Source organism: Ptychodera flava, chromosome 4 (assembly GCF_041260155.1).
Source record: "Ptychodera flava strain L36383 chromosome 4, AS_Pfla_20210202, whole genome shotgun sequence".
NCBI classification, from domain to species: Eukaryota; Metazoa; Hemichordata; class Enteropneusta; family Ptychoderidae; genus Ptychodera; species Ptychodera flava.
In genome coordinates, this window is record NC_091931.1 from 15,814,966 (window position 1) to 15,837,761 (window position 22,796).

Here is a 22,796-nt window from a genome sequence, read left to right on the forward strand (position 1 = left end):
ATGATTCTTTCTGAAACTCAAAAGGAATTAAATTTTCATGATCTTTTTTTTGATAATATAAGATTGAAATTTAACAGATGCACAGCCTGGAGAGTGGTCACCTTTTGAATTTTTATGTATTGTTATTTAACTGATAATAAAGGTAACCAGTAGTTTGTGTTATTCTCGATTATAAATTAGTTTGGTGATTCTTTGAGCAAATGATATTAAAGGAGGTGTAAACTTTTACTTTTGACACCCCTTAAACTAAGGAATGAACATTTCTAGTTTGTTAGCTTTCATGATCAACGTCCCCTAAGTGTATAAGGGCACCTGATATGACTGGCATGTTGTTTTAGACCGCAAGAAACCATATAAGTTGCTAGATCAGCTTCTTATTGTACAGTTGTATTTTCAGTGTACGTTTAACATTTAATGAAATGATTCAAATTTTACATGTGAACAGATAAACCTTTATCCAATTTATTTTTTCTGATTTTAAAATAAATGTTCTGTAAATGAATTTGAAAAACTGATCTGCATAGTACCTGGTAAATTAACCTTTTAATAGATATATTGGAAAGCAGGTTTCTTTTTAGAATTCTTTACAAAATTGTAAAATGCACACTGTGTGCAGGAAAACAGTACCTTTGCCGGGGAGCCAATTGAATATTAAATTTTAAAAGTTCTAGTTAAATAAATGTGAAGACTGTCTTCATGTGGTGTTGTCTAGAAAAAGAAGTTTAAAAATTCAGTTTATGGAAAAAGTTATTTGGACATCATGAAACATTTCGATATCTGGTGATCCTGGGGCAAAAGGTCACAAAATAATGAGATTCATTGTATCTTTTAAAGTACAGTGTACGATAACATCATTTATCTATTTTGTTTCTGCATAGTATTTGTTTAAAAGTAATTGTTTTGGGGAGGGGGCAGCAGACAGAATAATAATATGGCCATATTTCAAAGATAATAGCATCTTGTGATATGTCAGTCTGAGAAAGCATTAGAGGTGTCAGATCCAGGCCAGTGTTTGCACTGTGATTTGTGGACCCACCGAAACAATGACGAAATGATGGATGCCGTGCAAATACACAGTGTTTCTAGGGTGATTTGATTAACATTCAAGTGAGCTGTCAACTTGATTGGACCATGCTGGGTTTTTCCCACCCCATGGGATTTCTTAACACAGTCAAGGACGTGAAAATCAGTTATCTGGATGTCATTTCCTTTCTCCAAGAAAGGAAAAAAAAAGTCCTTCTAAAAAAAAATTGTCAGTTCTATATGCATCTTGATACAGCAGTGTATAAACCAGAAGAATGTGTCATTACATACAATTTCTAGAATCACCTTTTCTGATTTTTTATCCACTGCAACAGTTGATAGAAATAGATGTTTATTGCTAGACAGCTTACACAGGTTCTGCTCCCTTTGTCAATCTCAGGCCAAGAAACATTAAACATTTGTTTCTCATCCTAGGTCTCTCACAAAAAATGAGATATGGTAAAGTTTACGTTCTTTTCTTGCACTCACACAATCCAAATAATAAAGGACATGAAAGTACTATAGAATAGGGACATGCAGCAAGATGATATGATAAATTCTGATCACTGTTCAGCAATGTGCAGTGCAAATGTGATATACATGTATCCTATAGACATTGACAGTATGAGTGCACTTTCAGTGTCAGCTTTCTTTATGTTGGTTGGGTTTTTTTAATTTTAATTTTTTGGGGGGGATGTTTTGAGCAAAACAGACACTTAGACTTCAGAGTAGTCTGTCAATGAACAAAGAATTAATGTAGCAGGTCTAAAGGTTGAGAAACAAACAATTTATTTTCTGTGGCCCCTATTCATGGCAAGTTCATCACAATTTATGTTGCCCTGTACTTGAAGTGGTCCGCGTAATGTAAGTTTACTAGGAACTTGGCTTTTTTCTATGTGATATAAATTTAAAATAGAATACCTTTGATAATAGAATATACGGTGTCATTATCTGGGTTATGCATTATGTGGGGGCTGATAGGGTATGCATGTGTAGCGTGCTCGGAAAGTTATATCTGATTGGTCGATTGTCATTTTTCACAGCAACTTAGGGAGTCTCTTTGTATTATTCAATCATAACAGTGGGATTTAGCCAACCAATTGGACAACAGCTTCCAAAGTGGTCCTTGCATGTAAAAATAAATATCCATCTATATAAAGTATAGGTAGGTCAGTATAGTGTATAAATTGTATCCAGAATACTTATTTGTACCAAAGTTACATATTGGCCTTTTCAAAATGATTTCATACATTTTTCTTCCTGTAATATTTCAAAGTTGTCATGATAATGGTATGGCTGTACATGTATATTTATGATTATAAATGTCTAACAATAATGCCTCTTGCCACGCTTTGGAAATCTTACCTTGTTCACCACTAATTCCCTGTAAACGATTCCACGATCAGTATTGATAATGATGGCTTTGGGCAAAAACATGGCAGTGAAACTTTAAAAGGGTTACATTTTAACCCTTTGAGTGCTGTATTTTTTCCCACCAAAATTTTAGTGCAACATTTTACCAATTTTTATGAACTTTTCTGCAATTTTTCTGATAATTTTGGACCAAATGTACACAATATTTCATCAGCCACAATTTTTTATCAAAATTTTGGCAAAAATCTGACAAAAATTGACTGATTATAGGGTATAAGGGTGACAAAAATTGACTTTGGCACTCAAAGGGTTAATTCAGCACTATAGCAGTACATATGTCATCACAGATTTTGAGTTGGTACTTTTTCGATATACATAGTTCCTTGTTTTGAGGTGCTTTTATTACAGCTTGTTTTGTTTTGCTCTAAGATGTCATGAGTGAAAGAAGCAGTACATGAAAAACTTTGCATTGGGGGGGGGGGGAATTTATCAGAAAAAAAAAATGTTGTTGTATCAGAAAGTTCTCCTGCAGACTTAAATTGACATATACATGTACTCTAAGTAACATACATAGGGTAAAATATGTGACTTAACTTGACTAAAAGATTAATGTATTTTGCAGTTAGTCTGGGAAATCCCAAAATAGCCGCACAGAAACATAAATGATAAGTACGGTTAATTGATAAATTACGGGATGTGTACTCAGTAGCCGTAGGATAGACAAAACAGCATTCATCAAACACAGCCAGGAACTACGATCAATTTATGTCACCATGATCTGAAAACACTATTCATGCATTCATCAAATCTGTCTTCATATATGGCTCAAACGCTATAGTAAATGGCATGAGAATTATTCTTAATACAAGCAAGCCTTCTTCTTTTGGAATTATAATGGTGTGTTACTTCCAGTTGAATTTCAAATGCCAACCTTTATTTGTCACTCACATGTATTTGCGACGTGGCATGTATCACAGTTTGCCCAAAGAAGCACTCAATCTTCAGAGACCATTCACACACAAACTAGATTTGTCTATGAACTACAAATAAAAGTTTCATGAAGATAAACCTATAAACATAGTCAGAATCCTCAAAAGAAGTTAGATTTGTACTTTTTTATATATTTTACATATATATTATTCTCCATATATTATGTGCATATTTTAAATATTTGACATTGTCCTGCTATATCAATCCTTAAAAAGAGCAATTCACATCATCATTATTTATACAGATAACAGTTTTGTACTCTTTCTGAGTCTGTTATGAATAAGATAATCAAAAATCTTTCAAAGCTTAATTGCTGTTCTTGGTTACGTTTTGTGAAGAACAAATTGTTTCAAAAGATTGCCATAACGAAAATCTAACAGGTATATGCGTACAAATGCATGGCGTAGTGTTACAGTGACTTAGGCCTTTTTCACTCACTCAATTCAGAAAACAGAGAAGTGCCAAGTGGTCTCTGTCTGAAATGTCCAGACAGGACACGTCACTGCAAGATTTGTGTCAGTAGTAATATTTTAACCTATTTATTCTAAGGTGCCACATTCCAAATACTTAGAAGACAGACAGGAAAGCCGGTCCATTAGCACGGATATGGGCTTTCACCCAAGGCCGGTTGTAATTTTTCACAACACACACATCTATAAAGTGGATAGCTACATTTTTCTTTTAGTTCCGGCATTTCTTTCACACTAACGCTGCAAGTTTTCTCTATAATGTATATATATTCCACAGTGCTTGTACTTTGTAAAGGCTTTTGACCAACATGGAAGTGAATAGTGGCAAGGTTTCAGAGCCAATAATAACCCAGTGAAATTGGCAATTTCCATCGTTGAGCAGCTATGAATGAATTTATAGTAGTCTCTCACTGTAACCTCTTTGCCTCCTAAACTACAGGTAATAGAAAGTGTCATGTATGGAAACATCTTTGACGTAGCGCTAGTCTAGGACTTAAATTCTCATTCCGTTTTTGTATTGAGGATCAAAACTACTGATTTAGGGCACAGAGAGTGATGGTGATTGAGACTTCGAATGGCTTGATTAAGTATTTTAAATTGTGATCTTTGGTTTTGATTTCCAAACTTCCATGGCGATAGATTGCTATATAATTTGATATTCTCTTTCCAATTTCTGGTTCTGCTGTCTTAGCAATTTGATTATCAAAGACGTCATCAGCATTTAATTATTTCAATTTGGTGGTGGCAGTATCGAACTGTTTCCTCATTTGCATAGTATAAATGGAAACCAAATAGAGACATCATGGAGCAAAAAGATGGTCTTTCCATAGGAAATATATATTAGTATCTTTAATGTATGCAAAATCATTAAATGCTAAAAGGGGGAATTTTTTGATCTGTAGCTTGGAAAATTGTGATTGTTGTCCATTTCATAATGTGCTAGCCTGCTATTGGTTATTCTAAGCCATAGTGTATAGTCTAGATAGATTTTGAATTTTTAAAATCTCACAATTTTTTTTGCTTTCTAAAGCTTGAGTAGATTCATTCAGAATGTGGAGAAAATTAGATTTTTACAATCTTGTTTATGTTGAAATGGGAAAATGGTTTATTCCCAAAAACAACCCACCAAACAAAATCGTTTATAATTTTCACAATGTAAGATAATTTATATCTGCATTTAAACAAAAGTCATCAGACAGATCAATATCTGTATTTTAATTCAGGTTTGAAGGATGTACATGTACAAATCAGTAAAGTTGATAGTAATTGTATTTCTTTGCATCCTTTATTTTTTTGATCGTCCTTTTTAAGTTCAATTACAATCTATAAGAATATGATGGCTGCAAAGTTGAAAGAATGGAAAATTACTGAGCCAGCGTTTTTACATAAATAGTATCCTTTACAGGCATAAATTTAATTAATGATATAACTCTTCAAATAGAGCGCAATTTTAAAATTTTATCAGACCGCTGAATTTAATTTTTTCATCAGGCTGGGTGAAAATTTGTATTATATTATTTGTAAATATGACAGCCATCAAGGTGGTTTTTTCCTGCAATTTTCAGTGTTATCAATTGGCAAGAGTCAAATTTGCCAGTCTCAGTATGCAAATATCCTTAAAGTTTAATATCAATATCAAATGCTTGTCAAATTGATATCATACGTCAATCAAGTTCAAGAATAAATTCTTGGCGACAAGTCAGAAGACATCTTTTACTTTGCCGATCTTTCTCCGCTATGATGTGCAGTATGCGTACAACAAATACAGACATCATAGTGTCATGGTTTGTTGCTCTGTTGGTTACAGTGTTTGTGTTCGGGCATAAAACGCTTTTTTCGGATCATTATTTTCAGCTGAAGCAAATAAGGCACCACTGATGAGAAAGTAAAAACAACAGGTTCTATTTCAGCAGTGGCTTTACTTGCATTGTTATGGCCTTTTGTTTCCACTGCATCAAGTTTCAAGTGGATCGCATTGAATGCCTTCAAATGAAGCAAAGGCAAACAGTAAATGATATTTGTCTCACTTATATTGTAAAAGACTATGAATAATTTATGTACAATGCTCAGTACATAATTTGATACCGCTGTTTTGTCGGTGTTGCGTGCCGTATCTGTTTACAGTAAATTGTTTGATTAGTGAACAAGTGTGTGTGCAATCATGTCTTTTTGAAATATTCTGAAAAGTCCTAATATAATGTCAGACTCATAGATGCAGTGTGGGTGAAATTTGGCCGTCATACACTTGAAAAAATGAAGATGGAGTTGGGTTCGTGGAACCTTGGGCCATAATGATGGTTTTGGGCCAAACCATGGTGAAGGGGTTAGAGATCAACTAACTGTAATTTTTCAAGTAGATTTTTTTTCTGTTTGAGAAAAAGTGTGTTATTGTACTCCCAAAACCATGTCTAAACTGTCTGGTGTTCAGTTTGTGCAACACAGCCTGTACGTAACTTTCAATTTTATTGTTGAGTGAATATTAGTCTGGATCAGAATTTGCTTGTCAAGAAAACCTGCGTATATTGTACAGAATGCATATTCTTGAAAATAAGGCAGACAGCTAACAGAGTACTTTGTATTTCAGCATACAGGGAAAAGAATTAGATGGTATGCTTGTTTTGTTGAAGTAATAAAAATGTTATTAAAAGTAACAGCATATACCCCTTTAAATGCAAAACTTTGATGTCTTTTTAAATTTTTTTTTTCATATTCTAATGAAGTTTTACAAGAATGACTTTGCACCTGTCAAATTATAATGTTAACAATTAATTTCAGAATCAGAAAATAGTGAAAAGTGATATATGTATTGAAGTGTGATGAGTCTGTTCTGCACTTTTTTCATTCATCACATATAAAGACATACCTCAAAATTATCCATCCTCGTCCTGTGCGTAAATGGTGAGATTGCTTTCATAACAGACAACCTTTTCCGCAGGTTCCAAAATGCCCTGAATAATCAAATAAAACATCATGTGGAACAGGAAATGGTTGCCAGGGGAGACCAAATAATAAATGCAATTTTGCTGTAATTTGGTAAGGAGAAACGACATGTTGAATTAGCAAGGCAAACACCGATCATGAAAAGACATGCTTTATGGGGTTTTGTCCGTGCGATAACTGGAAAGGGCAAAGTGTCAGTGATGATGCTCGGAATGGAGCTGAATTTTAAACTATGGAGCCTGTCTGTTGCACAGTGTATGGCTGCTTCCACTGAAAACGCACTGTGTGAGGAGTGCTGTATGGTAAATTAAACAGCAGCTGTGAAGTATTAAATTGTAGTGTGTGTACTGAAGAATAGAGTAGAATCAATAATAAAATTCTTCGCTATCTGTATATGGGCCGGTGTATACATTATTTAGTTTTTATAGGTATAGGTATATGACAACAGATTGGTTAATAGGTCTTGAATCAGTATCGGTAGAAGATTATATCTGTATAATTATAGATTTTATTATTTTTTATCGGTGTGGGTACATTTATATGACAGCACATTGGTTAGTGGGTCCTGAATCAGTCTGACAATAAAGCTATTTCAAACTGCTGTGTATCCCTAGTGAAAGGTTAAAAGGGGTTAATGTATATCCCAGTCAAACAGATTTTGCAGGTAGTGTTCAGAAAATATAGAGGATATTTTTGTGTTGTGAATAGCATTTAGAATATCACTTTTTAAGGCTCAATGACTTAATTTCATGAACACCTAGCACGACCTAAGATAAAAAAAGTTGAAATGTGAATGTTAACGGTCACCTCAATCTGCATTAAACGTATTGTTTTCTTTCATAGATCTGTGGTTCCGTATTACACTCTTTTTTATTGGGTTGGAAATTAACTACGTCAGTGCATTTATACCTCGCAATATTCAACTGTACGGCTGAATTTCCTTTTTACTTCTCTGATTTAAAGAAGGGAAACCTGATGTGTCCCCTTTGCAAAAGCCATAATTGATGTAAAGTGGCCTTTTTTTTGTGTGCCGTAAATTGATAAATAAGCTTCAAGGTAAAAGAAACTCAGAAATCCCGGCGTGTCATGTTCAGCTAGTACATGTTAAGGTTAGAATGTGCCTCAAAAATGTAGACTGAAACTTTTGCCCAAACCTGCGTCAAAGCAACTTTCAACCATTCTCTTTCAAAATCGAGAGAAAAACTTGTGGGTCACTGCACAAATTTGGTACTAGAGAAACAAATTAACCAAGATTTACCAATATTTGAGTTTCAAAATGGCCGCTATCCCTGTGTTTACTCTATGGATAAAAATTAAATTTTCAATTAAATAAGGCGCTGAAATCTTTTCTTCCTCCCGGAGCTTTAAAATGGCCCTGAATTTAATTTAGACTGAATTTAACTTTTATTGTAATCATGTGATATTGACCCTCTGAATGCAAAAAACAAAAATTTCAAATTCTCTTCATGAATGGGCTGGAAATATACAACTTTAGGACATTCAGTCACATCAGGTGTATTTTTCAAGGAACTCGAGCTATTGGTTGATCAGTGAAGGTTGAATGGAAAGCTTGATTTTGAAAGTATAACATTTTAAATTTCAGTTACTTTTTGATAATTTGCTTATTAAATTTGTAGCAACATGTCAATTTAGGTCCGCAGAAAAAATGCACCTGAAAAGTGGATCCCAGTTTCTGATTTGGAATAAAAAACTCATTTTCCATTCCATGGTACTAGTATTTAACTGCTGCAGTCATGCGGCATGGACAAAGTTTGTATTTATCCAAGCATGTAAGGAAATGCGTTAATTTGTGTGTTAAGCCCCATGTGTCGAATTGAGGGGCCCTGAAGGAAAAACAACAAATAGTTACCAACCAACCAATTCATGACTTGGTTTAGCACTCTAACAAGGCTGGAGACCAAACAAAAGCGGGTCAAGTATCTGTCATCAGAGAGGTGAGGGGTCAATTACAAGGAGGGGGGTCGCCCAAGGGACACCATGGGGACATTCCTGTGGTGTGGAATGGGACAGTGTTACAGATCCATAAATCAGCACTAACTCAGTCCTGTCACTGAGTGTAACCACACACCCGCAAAGCGTGGGACATACCCATTCAGCTTGCGGGTTAGACAGTAACTGTCAGAGTGGCGGGCTGTGATTCAGATAGATTTTTGACCATATTGTCTCCCGCCTGTGTGGTTGAATTAAAATGTCAAGGCAGAGGTGTCATGCCATTTTTGTTCCTTTATTAGATTTTTTTTATTAGTCTTGTCTTTCACTCAGGTCTTTTTAATAGCAAAGCTGGGACAATGACTTTCAATAAAGTGATCTTTTTGACATTGTCTGATAACGGTAGCCTTCACACTACCATAGTACATTGTTCATTGAAAGACGCATTGTATGACAATATACATTGTATCATTCTTGAAGGTCAACAGAATCATTCATAAAAAAGGTGATCCTTTTTTCTCTTTGCAGAAACTCCAGTGAAACGTGTCCGCACCAAACAGCCTCCAAGCCAGCCCACTGTCACTGTCCGTCACTGATGGTGTAATCACAGCCACTGGCTGAAAAAGTTGACAGCACACCCCTACAAGTAAATGGTGAAGTCCCCAGCCTGCCAGCTCAATTGAAGCGGTACAATTGACCAATGAGATTACAGAAATAATCAGAGAAATATTTGTAGAAGGCTGTAATAGTGAACTGAGTACACAGAACTATATAAACATAGAGACAGAGAGATAACCATGTCTGTGTACACGGAGAGCCGTTCATCATTCGGCCACACTGCTACGATGATGTCCACGTTAAACGGTATCAATCGAGCGGACTCAGTACCCATAGCCGTGCTGAAGGAGAAAGATGTGGAGGGCAACTTTCAGGAGAATGAGCGGCGCTCACAAAGTTTCCAGCACATCTCTCAGCCCAACGGCCGAGATGCCAACCACGGGATCTACCTCTACGCCAGCCAACTCTTTGCTAGTTTGAAGCCCCAGACCAAGTCGGAGCGACTGTCAGACTCCGACAACTGGTGTCAAGACGCCAAGCCTCCCCAGATCCCACCCAATGAAGAGAAATACAGAAGACACGTCTACGATCTGGCTTTTGCCACTCTGAAATGTAAGTCTTCATTCATTTGGATTTTGTCCCATACATCCAGTTCACTTTGTGTACAGTCCCGTTGTCCAGCTGACTCATACATACAACACTGAAGTCATTCCTTTCTTCCTGGATACATACACAAAAGTACGACATGTGTCGTACGTGTCAAAGTTAAAACTTTTCGAAATAATTTCGATTGTGACGTATATAATGCCCCTCAGTTATGCACCAGCCTCTGACAGCCAATATTCAGAATGACATTTCTGAGGAAATATTTGCTTCTCTTGGAATTTCTCCGGTCTCCCAGCATGATCAATCTAATCTGAGTGCACGGGTATTATGTGCATTCTTCCAGCCTGGTGCCGCATCTAAGTTTGAATGTTTGCTGTTAATAATAGAAGTGTAGCCTACATGAGCTTATCGTACGTAAGTTAAATAGAACCCATGGCACTTGTCAACCGAATTCAGCAATAACCAATGTTCAGGGACCCAGAACTGCATACCGTTTTTCTCTCCCCCTTCTTTATAGCCCAAGCTATTCAATTTACTCACGTTTACCAAACTTTCACCCTTTTGTGTCCGTGAGTGTGTCGCTGGTGTGGAGTTTCATTGACAGTAAACAAGAGTTGGCGAGTGCTGGTTTCTACCAAGCTGTCAGGGATTATTCAATGGGTTTACACCCTTGCGTATTTCTCAAGGACCTGAGACTGTCTCAGTCTTTGTCCCTATGAAGAATGTAATTATCTTTTTATTGACCCACTGGAAACCTTTTACTACAGAAAATGTGAAAAAAATGTAAAAAGATGTCTCAACTTTGGGATTGACGGGGTGAAACAAGAGTAGTTTTTTATTAACACTTTTCAATATGTCTCTGTAATGAAATATGAACATTCTACCCGGAATAATCAAGAATGTGATAAAACGCCTGCGTTGAATTCAACTTTTGACCTTTTTTTCAAATCAAAACTGCATTGTTCATGTTCTAAAGGACATGGATATCTTTATTTTAAAGTCTAGAATTTATCTATGAAAAGATAGTTTTACATTTATTCATACTGGGTAGCCAGCCGCTTTGTCATTTGATATGGTGGAAAGATCAAAGACTGCAATTGTTATGATATGCTGGGATCAGCCGGTCACCATTGGATACTGTAATGTTATCATGGTCTATTTTATATCTTTGTGTCATTATATCGGTATTTTTTGTTTTTTTGTCCTTCTTTAGATAAGTCCATACAATCATATCGACAGTGTACACTTTAGTAGACAACAATGAAGAGCAATAGGTGCTAATCTTGTCTGTTTTTCACAATGGCCAAGTCGGTACTGTATGCTGATCAGTGTTTCTTGTCAATCTCAAAATATGTAGAGTCGTCCTTTGTATTACGTTTCATGCATGGCTGCAGGGTTTTCATTTACCAGACACAAAATTTCACACAATTTTAATTTTTATTATTATGATTTTTTTTCTTGGGGAATGGAAAGGAATAAATGGCATGTCATATTCAGTTGATGTCCTTTGAAATTGATGACTGACAATGATTAAATATAAAGTACAACGAATAAATTATGCATATAATTAGTGTCATTACGAGATAAATAAAACCTCCACCCAGGAACTCAATAATAGTCAAGACCGTACATTGAAATTGTTTAACAATTAATAATTATTATAGCTGCTATAATAATTATTAATTCCTGCACATTTTACAGTTGACGCTTTGCAGAGTCAGTGGCCTTAATTTTCACCGAGGCCTTGGCCAATATCGGTCCAAAGCTGTAAAAGCAAAATAATGTATCTTACGTCACAATTAACCCTTTATCAAACGAAACTTCAACAAACTCACAAATGTATTCAGTGTCCTGTAAAATTTTGGACATGGACTTGGAATGACAAGGTTAATTGATTAAGCTGTTTACACTGGCATCAAATTTTTTCCAGAAATCGAAATTTTTGCCTGTTAATGTCTACTAGACATTTTATAGTAAAGCTTTGAGATGTTAGACACACAATATCAGTTGAAGGTCACCACTGGTTCATGCTCAGAGCTTGATTGCAGTCCTTACGGTTTTATGTAGGAATAAAACGCTTTGAATACTTTTCGCACTTTCCACCCTGATACAAATCAGCATTGTCAACAAACCCTCACTCACTCAGGTAAGCCACTTCAGAGCTGTTCTGCGAAAACACCGTAAACAAAACCGTTTGATGCGGACGCGGTGACAAAAGACAGGGGGAAAAATTATTGTAGAAAAGTCACCACCCCACTTCAGAGATAAATAATCAGGTTAAGAGAGAGAGGGTTAAGATCAGAGTCACTCCGCTGTTCACTATGTCTTCACGCCCTGTCCCCTTTGATGCTCGGACGTTGTCACATCCTGGTGTATTTTAGGTCTCTTTGTGTTCTTTTGTGCTTACGCCTGGGTGTTGAAACCCTTAGACATGGACAAACGCACAGTCAAATGATTTGCCTGTCTGAATAGCCCACTGTCATGCTAAAAACCTTATCAATGAATGAGCACTCGTTATTGGCAAATTACGTGCAAGAGAGCCCAATTGACGTAAATCACTTTGAACGTATAGCGGGCAACGTACGTTTTTTATGACGCGCTTGCGTATCTCCACGATCCAAACAAGGTAGCTGTTTCCTCGCATGCCAACCAGCAGTAGTGTGGAAAAACTGTTAACAGGGTGTGTGGTCACACTCTTACACTTTGTGTTTGGTCTTTTAGGAATTTTATCTTGTCATGGCGTGCTCAGAAAGTTAAAATGGGAAAGAGCAATTACCGGTACATACAAAAATTGAAAGCAAGGAAATACATTACATATAGGTGTGAATTACGGTATGTTTACAAGTCTGCCACAACTTTGTGACGTCTGTCACTGCTGGCATGGTTTGCCAGGTACAAATGTTGATGAACTTACAGTGAAACTCGCTGATAAAGGTACCTCACGATGCAAGTCAATATTTGATGTTTCAATTAACACTCATAAGGCCATGACAGTTACATCAGTACAGATAATCACCAAGATATGATCAAGTATATCCAAATCTGGGAGGTATGTAAGAGCATGGAGTCTCTTCCTACCTCCATGGTAAGAGTAGCTCAAACCCCCAACTGGGACCGCCAACTGGGACTCCCAGTTGGCTTAAAATGCACTCTGGGACCGGTCCCAGTTCACTTCTGGGACCGGTCCCAGTTCACTTCTGGGACCGGTCCCAGAAGCGAACTGGGACCGGTCCCAGTTGGCCTCTAGGACTGGTCCCAGAAGTGAACTGGGACCATTATGATTGCTGGGAAACACAGTATCTAATGAACTGTACCATGGAGGTAAGGTACCTCCATGCTGTAATGACGAAACCATTATATATTAATGGGAAAGAAGTTTCCCATCCCACTATATGCCTTTTGTAGCAATTGTATGCACTTGTTTTATTCATATTCTCTGTGCTGTTGTGAAAATTATGTTTTTTGTGTGGGAAAGCTAACATCTCCCAGTTTCATTCAAGGACAGTCAGGTCTCATTTCAATTCTGGACTCGTAGCTCCATAGAGCTATGACAGACATACAGACTGAAATAGAAACACTGAGACAGCATATACTACATATAGCTACTAGCTGTCAATGAAGTTTTGAAGCAGTGCATGTTGTTGACTTGTATATGTATTCAAAACCCTTTGTCTTAAAATGTAATGGACTGTTATCACCTCATTGATGTCTATTTTTTCCTCGCATAACAATGAAATGATTCTGCTGTAACAGTACATGCATGCACTAATGGTTGCCCCTCTCCTATTTGTGTCTATCTGTTCAGAAATATAACTAGGTCCAAATTAAGATATCAGTCATATACTGCAAGTGAATTGCAATTCTATTAAAACACAGCGGGTTTACGTTAAATGTTTTGTTTGCTGTTTTTAATGTAATGAAAGCCTTGATGAGTTAATTGCTAGTCTTGCATAGTTATTTTCATCTCCTTTTTCATCTGCTTCAGTACACAGTCTCTCTATCAACGTGATCCGTGCAGTAAGATTTCAACACACACATAGCACAGGACTTACTAGTGCTAAGAATGAGTACATCGCAGTAAGGCCAAAGTAATCAAATTCTTTGTTTAGCGCGCCCACTCAAATGTTTCAAAACATGAGCGGGAAGGCAGTACTAAAACACATACAAGAAAATCAAAACACACCTTATATTTTCTTGATTATTTCCATGTAACAACATAAGTGTCTATCAAAATCATCAGAAACTTCCTTTCATCGTGATCATCATAAGTTATACTACAAGATGTGAAATTTAGTAACAGGAAAGCTACTCAGTAAGATCCTATTCAAGCCATTGGCAGTAGAAAAACCCTAGTATGTGCACACAGACAAAACAAAGAATTAAATTACTTTGGCCTTAATAGTTGGGATCTATTAAATGTGGCGTATACCTACGATTATGGCAGAGTAAAAAGATGAAAACATTAGTTAACAGATTGTTAGTATAAGTACCAGTAACTGGGTTTTTTCATAGTGGTCCCAGTTCACAAATTGGATGTGTCCTTGAAGTGTACTGGAACTGATCCTGGAGGCCAACTAGGACCGCGGCCGCTGTCCTAGAGTTAATTTGAAGCCAACTGGGACTGGTCCTGGAAGCCAACTGGGACCGGTCCCAGAGGCCAACTGGGACCAGTCCAAGAAGTGAACTGGGACCGGTCCCAGAGTGCATTTTAAGCCAACTGGGAGTCCCAGTTGGCGGTCCCAGTTAGGGTTTGAGCTACCCTTACATATCCAAATCTGGGCCATCTCCAGGAGATAAATTGGTAGGATTCCCTAGCTAATTGAACATTATGCAAACATCTTTTTAACTGGATTGTCTCTAGCTGCCAGTTGAACTTAGATGCAACGAGATCTCTGACAATAATCTGAAGTGAAGGGAAAAAGTTGTCGCTTGTTTACCACTCATGCTTTTGTTGACATAGGGTGAACGTCACACGTCCTGTTAACAAATCAATTCTTTGTCTTTTCCAGAAACACTTGATATTTAGAACTTGAAACCCAGAGCCAATGTGTATCCCATAAAATCAGCCTGTAATGTGTGTACCGCATGTTGTTGGGATTATCATGAGCCAGTTGCTTAAAAAGGTCAATTCATTCTGTAATTCTTGTTTATAAATGTGTGACTGAGAAAGTTTATATAAAGAGTGTTTGAGCAAATCAAAATGAAAGAAAGTTTGCCTGCGATGTGGCTTGTTCACATGACATGTGTTGAATTCTGTAATAGGGTATAAGCATATTGAGTTCTTCATTTCCTGGCTAGATAAAACAAGGCAAAGTTGAAATGGTTCATGTGATCTCACTTGATCACTCTAAAGAATTGAAACTGCTGAGATGAAATGGGCATTGTTTACGGTTTTGTTTTTATACGCAAGGCCGGACCACACCAGTGTGAACCCTCTTTCACACCGGTGGGCCGCGTCAACTGAATGAAACTCAAAGGGCAGCAAGTGTTGACCGAACCGTTTGCTTCGGTGACCTCATCGGGCAAACCTCCTTGATTGCTGAGGAAACACTAGCTCTCCTTGAATGGGTCACATTGTACCTCCTGGAGACTTTGAAAGAAACCTGATTCCTTAAAACTTCTAGCCTGGAGTTCATTAACCACCAGTTCACAGCCGGGGACAACATGACAGAAAACACAACAAGCTGTGCGTTAGCTGTTGTCATAGTGCTGTGTCTCATTACCAACTCCTTAGCAACCGCTAAAAGTGTCTCATAAAGATTTAAAGCCCTTTGTTGCCGATTTTCAGAGCTAAAGTTTTTTGGGTTTTTAATCCCCAGGGCCAGTGTTGTGGGTACCGGTTTACACGTACATGTATGCTGAACAGAGGTTAAATCTTTGTGATACTGTTACCAAGACATAATTGAAGTAGAATTTTCACATGAAAAAAACACACATATGCATTCTTTTAATACTAGTTACTTGACAGTGTGCTTCTGTAATGCCATTCATACATGTACATGGGCACATGTAATATGTATGTATACATAAAAGAAATCTATACTGATCCTTCTGCAGTCAAACTTTGCAAAAGTTTTGCTGGTGTATACAGTATAAAGTCCCAATACTAATGGTTGTTGTCAATATCCAGAATAAAAGAGAGAGTGTAAACATTAGACATTTCCACTTTCAATGAATTGAAATTCATCTTGAGAGGCAATGGAATATTGAAAGACCAACTCTTGCGGGCATTCTGCATTCTGTAAGTTGGTTTCAGGTGTATTGCTGGCTATACACATGCTAAACAGATTACTTGACAGATCTAGTGAATCTGTAAAAATTTAAAAGAAATAAAATCCGACTTTTCAGGTGTTTTCCCCAAGAGCTACAGAGTAAATTCTCTCTCTTCCATTGAGTTGAGCCAGGCTATAGCTATATAAGCTGATTGTGCAGCCCAGGGATGGGGAGTTTAGAAGTTTTAACAGGACAGCCTTGGGTTTGATGGTACAACTTGTATTGTATCACACAGTAGAAATGGTATTCTTACTGCATTTACAGCAGTCTTACTCAGAGGACCTGTCCATCACACAACTGTTTCAATAATTGCACGTATAATTGTAAAAAACGTGTGTGTGTATGTATGTTTGTATGTACTATGTTTATGTATGTATATAGCTAGAAAGATGTATATACAGTACTGTGTATCAAAGGCAACTACGATTGTGTGTATATATGTGTGTGTGTAATATATACATATATATACACACACACACATGCACATATGTATATATATCAAAGGCAACCATAATCATAGGAAATCAGTTTTGAGAATTATTTTAATGCTAAAGTTTAATCGAACCAATATTCATATTCATAAAGGCAATAGAAACCCTTGCAAAATTAAAATTGATGGGGTGTTGAATGAATAATTAAGAAATGGTCATGGGTTGAGAGATAGAAGTTGATATTGACACATGCTGATCATGTGACGAATGATGAAATTAACAATTCAGTGATGTAATTGCACTGATGTTGGAAGATTGGGGAGATAAGTCAGGCAAAAGTGAAATGGACAGCAGGTTGCAGTGGAAATAAATCAGTGAATATGCAAATATTTCAGTGATCTAGGCTGGGAAATTGTCAGGCAAATGCTTTTAATCTGGCTAATCTCACAGGGATGAACTGCAGTGATAACTTTATCAAATCCTTTATCTCTCTCTATCACCAGCAATGAAGGATATTTGGCTATCTCTTCAACACGTGGATATGCAGTATCTTCTTTAAGGTTTAAGTAATCAGTCTGAAGATGCAGTGTCTAATGCAGAATGCAATATACAGTACAGCCTTGAAGGGGAGGGGGAGGGGGTGGGTCAGAATCTTATGTGATTAGATAGGTGTGGAAAGAATAGAGTCAAAGTTGAACTTTCAGTTGATTGCGTGTATAATGATCATGAATAATTCCATTCCATCCATCCATTAGTAGCATGCTGTAGGTTCAAAAATTGTTTGAAAAGTGCTTGTAAAAAATAAAGTTCTGGGATTCATGTTAAAAAATCTTGTTCTGTAGAAAAATGGAAATTGATACCTTGTGACATTAAACATTGGTAGAAATTGGAGAATGCATTCTATTACAAGTAAATGGCTGCAGAAAAGCTTTAAATTGTTCAATTTCTAATGATTTCCATCACACAGCAATCCAGATTCACCAACTCATTTTAACATTTTTATCATATTACAGTATGAAGACACCTAGACAGTTCAGTTTTAATCAGCAAAAAGTTGTATTTCAATTTGCAGCATATGTGGCCCTGTTTGAGTTTTAACTCTCATACCTTCTGGCTTATCTTGACCCATCTGCCTTTGATGTCACAAATTGTGAGAGCTCCAAAACTCTTCTACATTGATAACGTATCATGTGATTGGGCTAAGAAAGAAGAATCATACTTATGACTTAAATTGGAAATGACTCCCAACAGACAAAAAGCCTTGGTGTTCCCCTGTAGATAATATTATCACTTTGATAACTTCACTGCAGAAAAAGAGATCATTATCTAGAGTGTAGCAGTTGGTTTCAGATTATGCAACCTACAACAACAGTCAGTGGTTTCTGATTGTCTAGAATTTAAAACCCAAGGCTTACGGTAAATCGCCATATTTTTTAAGACACACCAGAGTCAGTTTTATGGTCACTGTAAGTATGTGGGCCTTGCCCAGGTAGTTTCAGATCAACCAAATTATTGATATCATTGATCATACGGTATTTGTGATTTAACTGACCAGTTTTCAAGGTAAGTTTCACATATATTCCAAGTAATATGAGTCATACCTTCTTAAAAATAGCTGATGCAAGTGTTGTTTTAAGCAATAAATATTTCCCATAGTCATCAACATACCTTCACTGTATAGTCTATAGATGTTTTCACCTATGACTTCATTGTATCCTCGTAGATGACTTTTCTAATGTACCATAATTACTTCATACATTAATTATAACAAGTGACACATCCTTTTTAAGGCTGTTCAAATTTCCTCAGAAATATTTTATAGCATTTGTTCCCTGTTTATGTGCCTATATTACTTCAGTATTGCGAATGCTTTGTTTAGTAATCTCCAAGTAAACACTGTTTTTGTTTGGTTTTGTTTTTCTGTTCAACACATGTCGTGTTCTGTGTATAATCGGTTGCCATATTAATATCAGCAGTTGAACAATTCTCCAAGGAAATCTTCAAATTAATGTTTGTAATCTGGAGGATTCGTTCAACATCTGGATTCCCGGCGAGGGGGATCAGGTGGATGTGTACGTACCATGGCATAGATTTTGTCTCAGTGACTCTAGTGGGAAGTATGTACGTTAAAATGTGTATCCTGACAACAGAGAATTTTTCTGTAAAGATTTAATGAAATCAATCTTATGGATATCACATAATGTGATTTGTTATATATCTGTCTTTGTTACCATACATTTACTTTGCTATTCAATTTTTAATACCTTTACTTTGGCAGCATTATAATCCAATTTCCCTCTAGTTTCACAGTGTTTACATCCAATATGATGTGCATGTGTAGCAGATACATTCAAATAATCAATTCATAATTGGCATTCTTTCAAATTCTGACATTTTCTGTGTTGTTAGTCGTACATTTTATTGGGACAATTTCCTCCACCTGTTACCTAAGTCACTTATTTTGACATAAAAAATAAGACTTTGTATTTGCTTTGTCGTATCCAGGCAACAAGGAAAACACATGATGACTAATAGAGTGTCAAGGAATTGTAGTGAATAGTGGCATCAAATTAAAAAAGTCATTGGCATGAGTTTTTATACCAGAAGAAAAGCAGAGCGCATGATTGGATTCTAAATAATTCAATTTCAACTCAACTGGTAAAGTATAATATTCAACTGGCTGATCTGGCTCCGTAAATCCCTTCCACCCCTGTTTTCCTGTGTAGAGGTCCACCTTTACCTTATGGAAAACGATAGAGTTGGGCTCAACCAATGTAGTCAAAGGGGTTTAAAAAACAGTTGCATGCAAGTGGGTGGTTTACACCACAGTATGTTTGGCTGTCAGCTTTCCTTAAATGCTGTTTTTGGAATGAAGAGAAACTCAAAGGAAAATCTCAAGTGTGACCTATGTAAGTGTAACTGATATTGGTGTATTTTTCAAATTATCTTTGAAATAATTGTCATTATTTTTCAAATAATAAATTTGATTTTAGTTTTTCAATTCAAAAAATTAAAGTCCCCCCTTCCCCAGGTATGAGGAAGGAGGTGGGATTGGTCGGTGTAAAGCAGACATCAGGAAAAGGCTGTAGAATGCAACACCAATAGACTGAAATAAACAGACATAAATAGATAACATGATTGACAAGTACAGTAATGCTTACAAAATTCATGTCCTGACTCTTTACTGTATGGTTTGTAAAGTTGACACTAGAATGCATGTAGCCATTAGTCTGTTTATTTTTAGACTAATTGTCCTTTGTCTTTAATAATGTAACCTTAACGAGGTCATTGCCCCCATTGCATAATCTTGTCAAGGAGAATTAACAGTTAGTTTTCAGAATTAGATTGCCACACAGCCTATGTAGCAATGTTAGTTACTCCTGATATTGGTTTGGAATTCTTGCTCTGATCAATGTGTCAAAAACATTGAAGTAGTTTCCATGAAAGACATTGTGTCAGGGTTTTTCAATAAGTATAGTTCTTAATTTTCACAACATGGCAAATTCAGTGTAGGTTTCCCTGTCCGGCATACTTGACAAGCCCCAGCTGTTCAGGGCATGGTACAGATTGGTAACATCATACTTACAGTATATCCTCAATGTGATTGTACTTTTTGGCAAATTCTTGAAATGGAACCAGATCCTGCTCTTGTTTGCCAGCTGGGTGAAAGATACATCCTTGTGCTTGATCTTGTTGCATGTTGGGTGGAAACTCGAAGTGAAAACTGATATGCGCGAAGCAGTGCTCTTTGAAAAAAGGTTTCGATGTCAAAAGTATTAAAGCAGAAAATATCACATTCATACAAGTGAGGTTACTTGAAAACCATGTGTGGTGTATATTATGGTTTTTGTATCCTTGTATAAGAAATCATCAGATAGTTTTGACATGAAAAGTATTGTAAGAAGATGAATGGGCAATCAGTATGTCCTTTTATAAGCCAATTTAATTCACCACAGACTCGAGAAGTGTTCTGTTTGAGTCAACAAAATTTTACATGGGCAGGGACTGTCGAGTCAAAGAAATTTCTCACTCGACTCTGAAACCTTTAAAAAATTCTAGAGCACATCAAGGGCGTTGTACCTTGGCAACTTTGACACATCTTGCAAAAGCTGCCTTAAGCTGGCACACAAAGGTGGGGAATATGCGTGTTTGTTGTGGGCTAATTCACACAATTGACCACACTGAGCCCCGGTAAGGCTACTTTGTCCCTGTCAAAACTCACCGACCACCTACCAAAGAAAACTGAGATATATATTATGAGTGAAAAAAAAAGGACATGAACATAAATGTTTTCATAAATTTTCAAATGACCATGCATAAAATTTTAGAAGAATATTTTATTTCAGTCTCTGTCCGGAAGAAGTGCAAACTTAAATGGCACGATCCAGATATCTATATAGATGCCAAATCAGTAACTAGTGATACTCCAGATTCAGAGGAATGTGAAAAATTCAGACTTGTCAAATCCACCAAAGCCTTTTAGACCTAGCATTTCCTACAGGAAAAGTGTACGTTACTTTGGGACTCTCCCCTCTCACACCCTTTGTTCTGCCTACAGTATATTCAAAAGTCCAGTCGTACTATTGTAAACAGCTAGATTAATCTCAGAGCCCCCAATTTCAATCATACATGCCATAATTTTGTCACAGAAAACAAAAAAGTTGGACTAAACAATTCAACCCTTTCATTTCCATGGTTTAGCCCACACCCAGTATGATAAAGAATGACTGTGGACCTGTGCACTGGTATTTTAGGGTGGACAGGTTGAACTTAACAAAATGAAGGATTAAATGCACCCTGGACACAAATTCAGAGATGCTGATATCCAGAAAGTGCTTGCCTAACGGATGCTTGATGATGAACGTTTTATTCTAGATTGCAAATGCTAGGAAACTATTTCAAGTATTGCCGAGCCACTCTTCTGACTTGATAAGAGACTCAAGTGGAGGTTTTCCATGTTCATATGAAATTGTACGCAAAGTATATCTCAATCAGTCTTCCAGTTTCTGGTGCAGCAGATGTAGCTTATGTCATTAGCTGCCAAATCTTCTCCCACTAGATGTATATCAATGATGGGAAAGTTGGTGTAGAGTTTAATCGGTATATGGAAGGGGATACGGGCTTGCAAAAGTTCACTAAGATGAATGAACAACATGAGACATTGATGTTGTGATATTCAGGATAAAATCAGGATAAAAGGAAATATTTTTTCAGCGAAACTAAAATTCTAGAGAGTTTCAATTGACTAAGATCCTAGAGAGATATTCAATTGACTGAGGACATGCCATTGAATCTCCATGGGAGAAGACGTCATCAGACTTGCCTTCAAATTGAAATTAAAGTGTAATACCAGTTAAACAATAGCGATATTGGATTTCGTCGCAAGACAAGACCTATTTCATTTAAAGTGATCATTCTGTGAGTTTTTTTTCTCACTCTGTAGCTGCATTGAAGGAACAAAAGTGGAAGAATAAAATTTTCTTTATCAGGTGGAATGTTTCTGTTACTATAGCCAAGTACTGATTAAATACCTGTATGTGCGTCATTGGCCTGTGACACACAGAGTAATATGTAATGTTTGACATTGCTAATGCTTTCAGGGAAACACTAAGTTAACTTTCCCTTTAGAAAGCCAAGCACTTAATACCATTCTGAAGATGTTTTGCCAAATGTTAAGTTACAATATATACCTTGAAAAATTGGATTATTAAAATTTTGTGCATGCTTTTCTCAAGAAAGCTACCAGTATGTCTGATAATAAAGGATGAAAAATCATGAGTTACTGTTTAGGTAAGTATTTTATGTATGGATAAGAGAAGCAAATGAGAGAGTCTGGGGATTGTAGTGTTAAACCTTTGCACATACTTTGCCCATAGGAAACTGCCTCTATTGTAAAGAATCAAAACCAGGGTGTTCTGAACCTTTTATCGAATGGATTAAAGCAGCGTATAAAGAGTCTGACAGCTGTACCCAAGGCACAGTCTGTCCCAGCATTAAGCATAGAAATGATATTCAAATAGAACTCACTAACAGAGTTTTCTGAAAAATACGATTGTTAAATGTCTTTTCAGCTCTATTGAGTACAAATGCCGTAAGTAACTGCATCAGCTGACGTTTACTCTCAAGTGAACCTGCCACTAAAAATTTTATATGGGATATTAATTTCAGTGGATTATAGGCC

General features: G+C 36.6%; 1 protein-coding gene across 4 annotated transcripts in view; it reads left to right on the plus strand.

Moving 5' to 3' along the window:
* Positions 1-22,796, plus strand: part of LOC139131001 (putative methyltransferase NSUN7) — an 85,375-nt gene that overhangs the window by 28,824 nt on the left and 33,755 nt on the right. For all 4 annotated transcript variants that reach the window (XM_070696888.1, XM_070696889.1, XM_070696890.1 and 1 more), the window contains exon 2: positions 9,276-9,917. In XM_070696888.1, coding sequence (XP_070552989.1) covers positions 9,545-9,917 — 373 coding nt within the window. In that variant the 5' untranslated portion in view covers positions 9,276-9,544. The remainder of the gene's footprint in view (positions 1-9,275; positions 9,918-22,796) is intronic.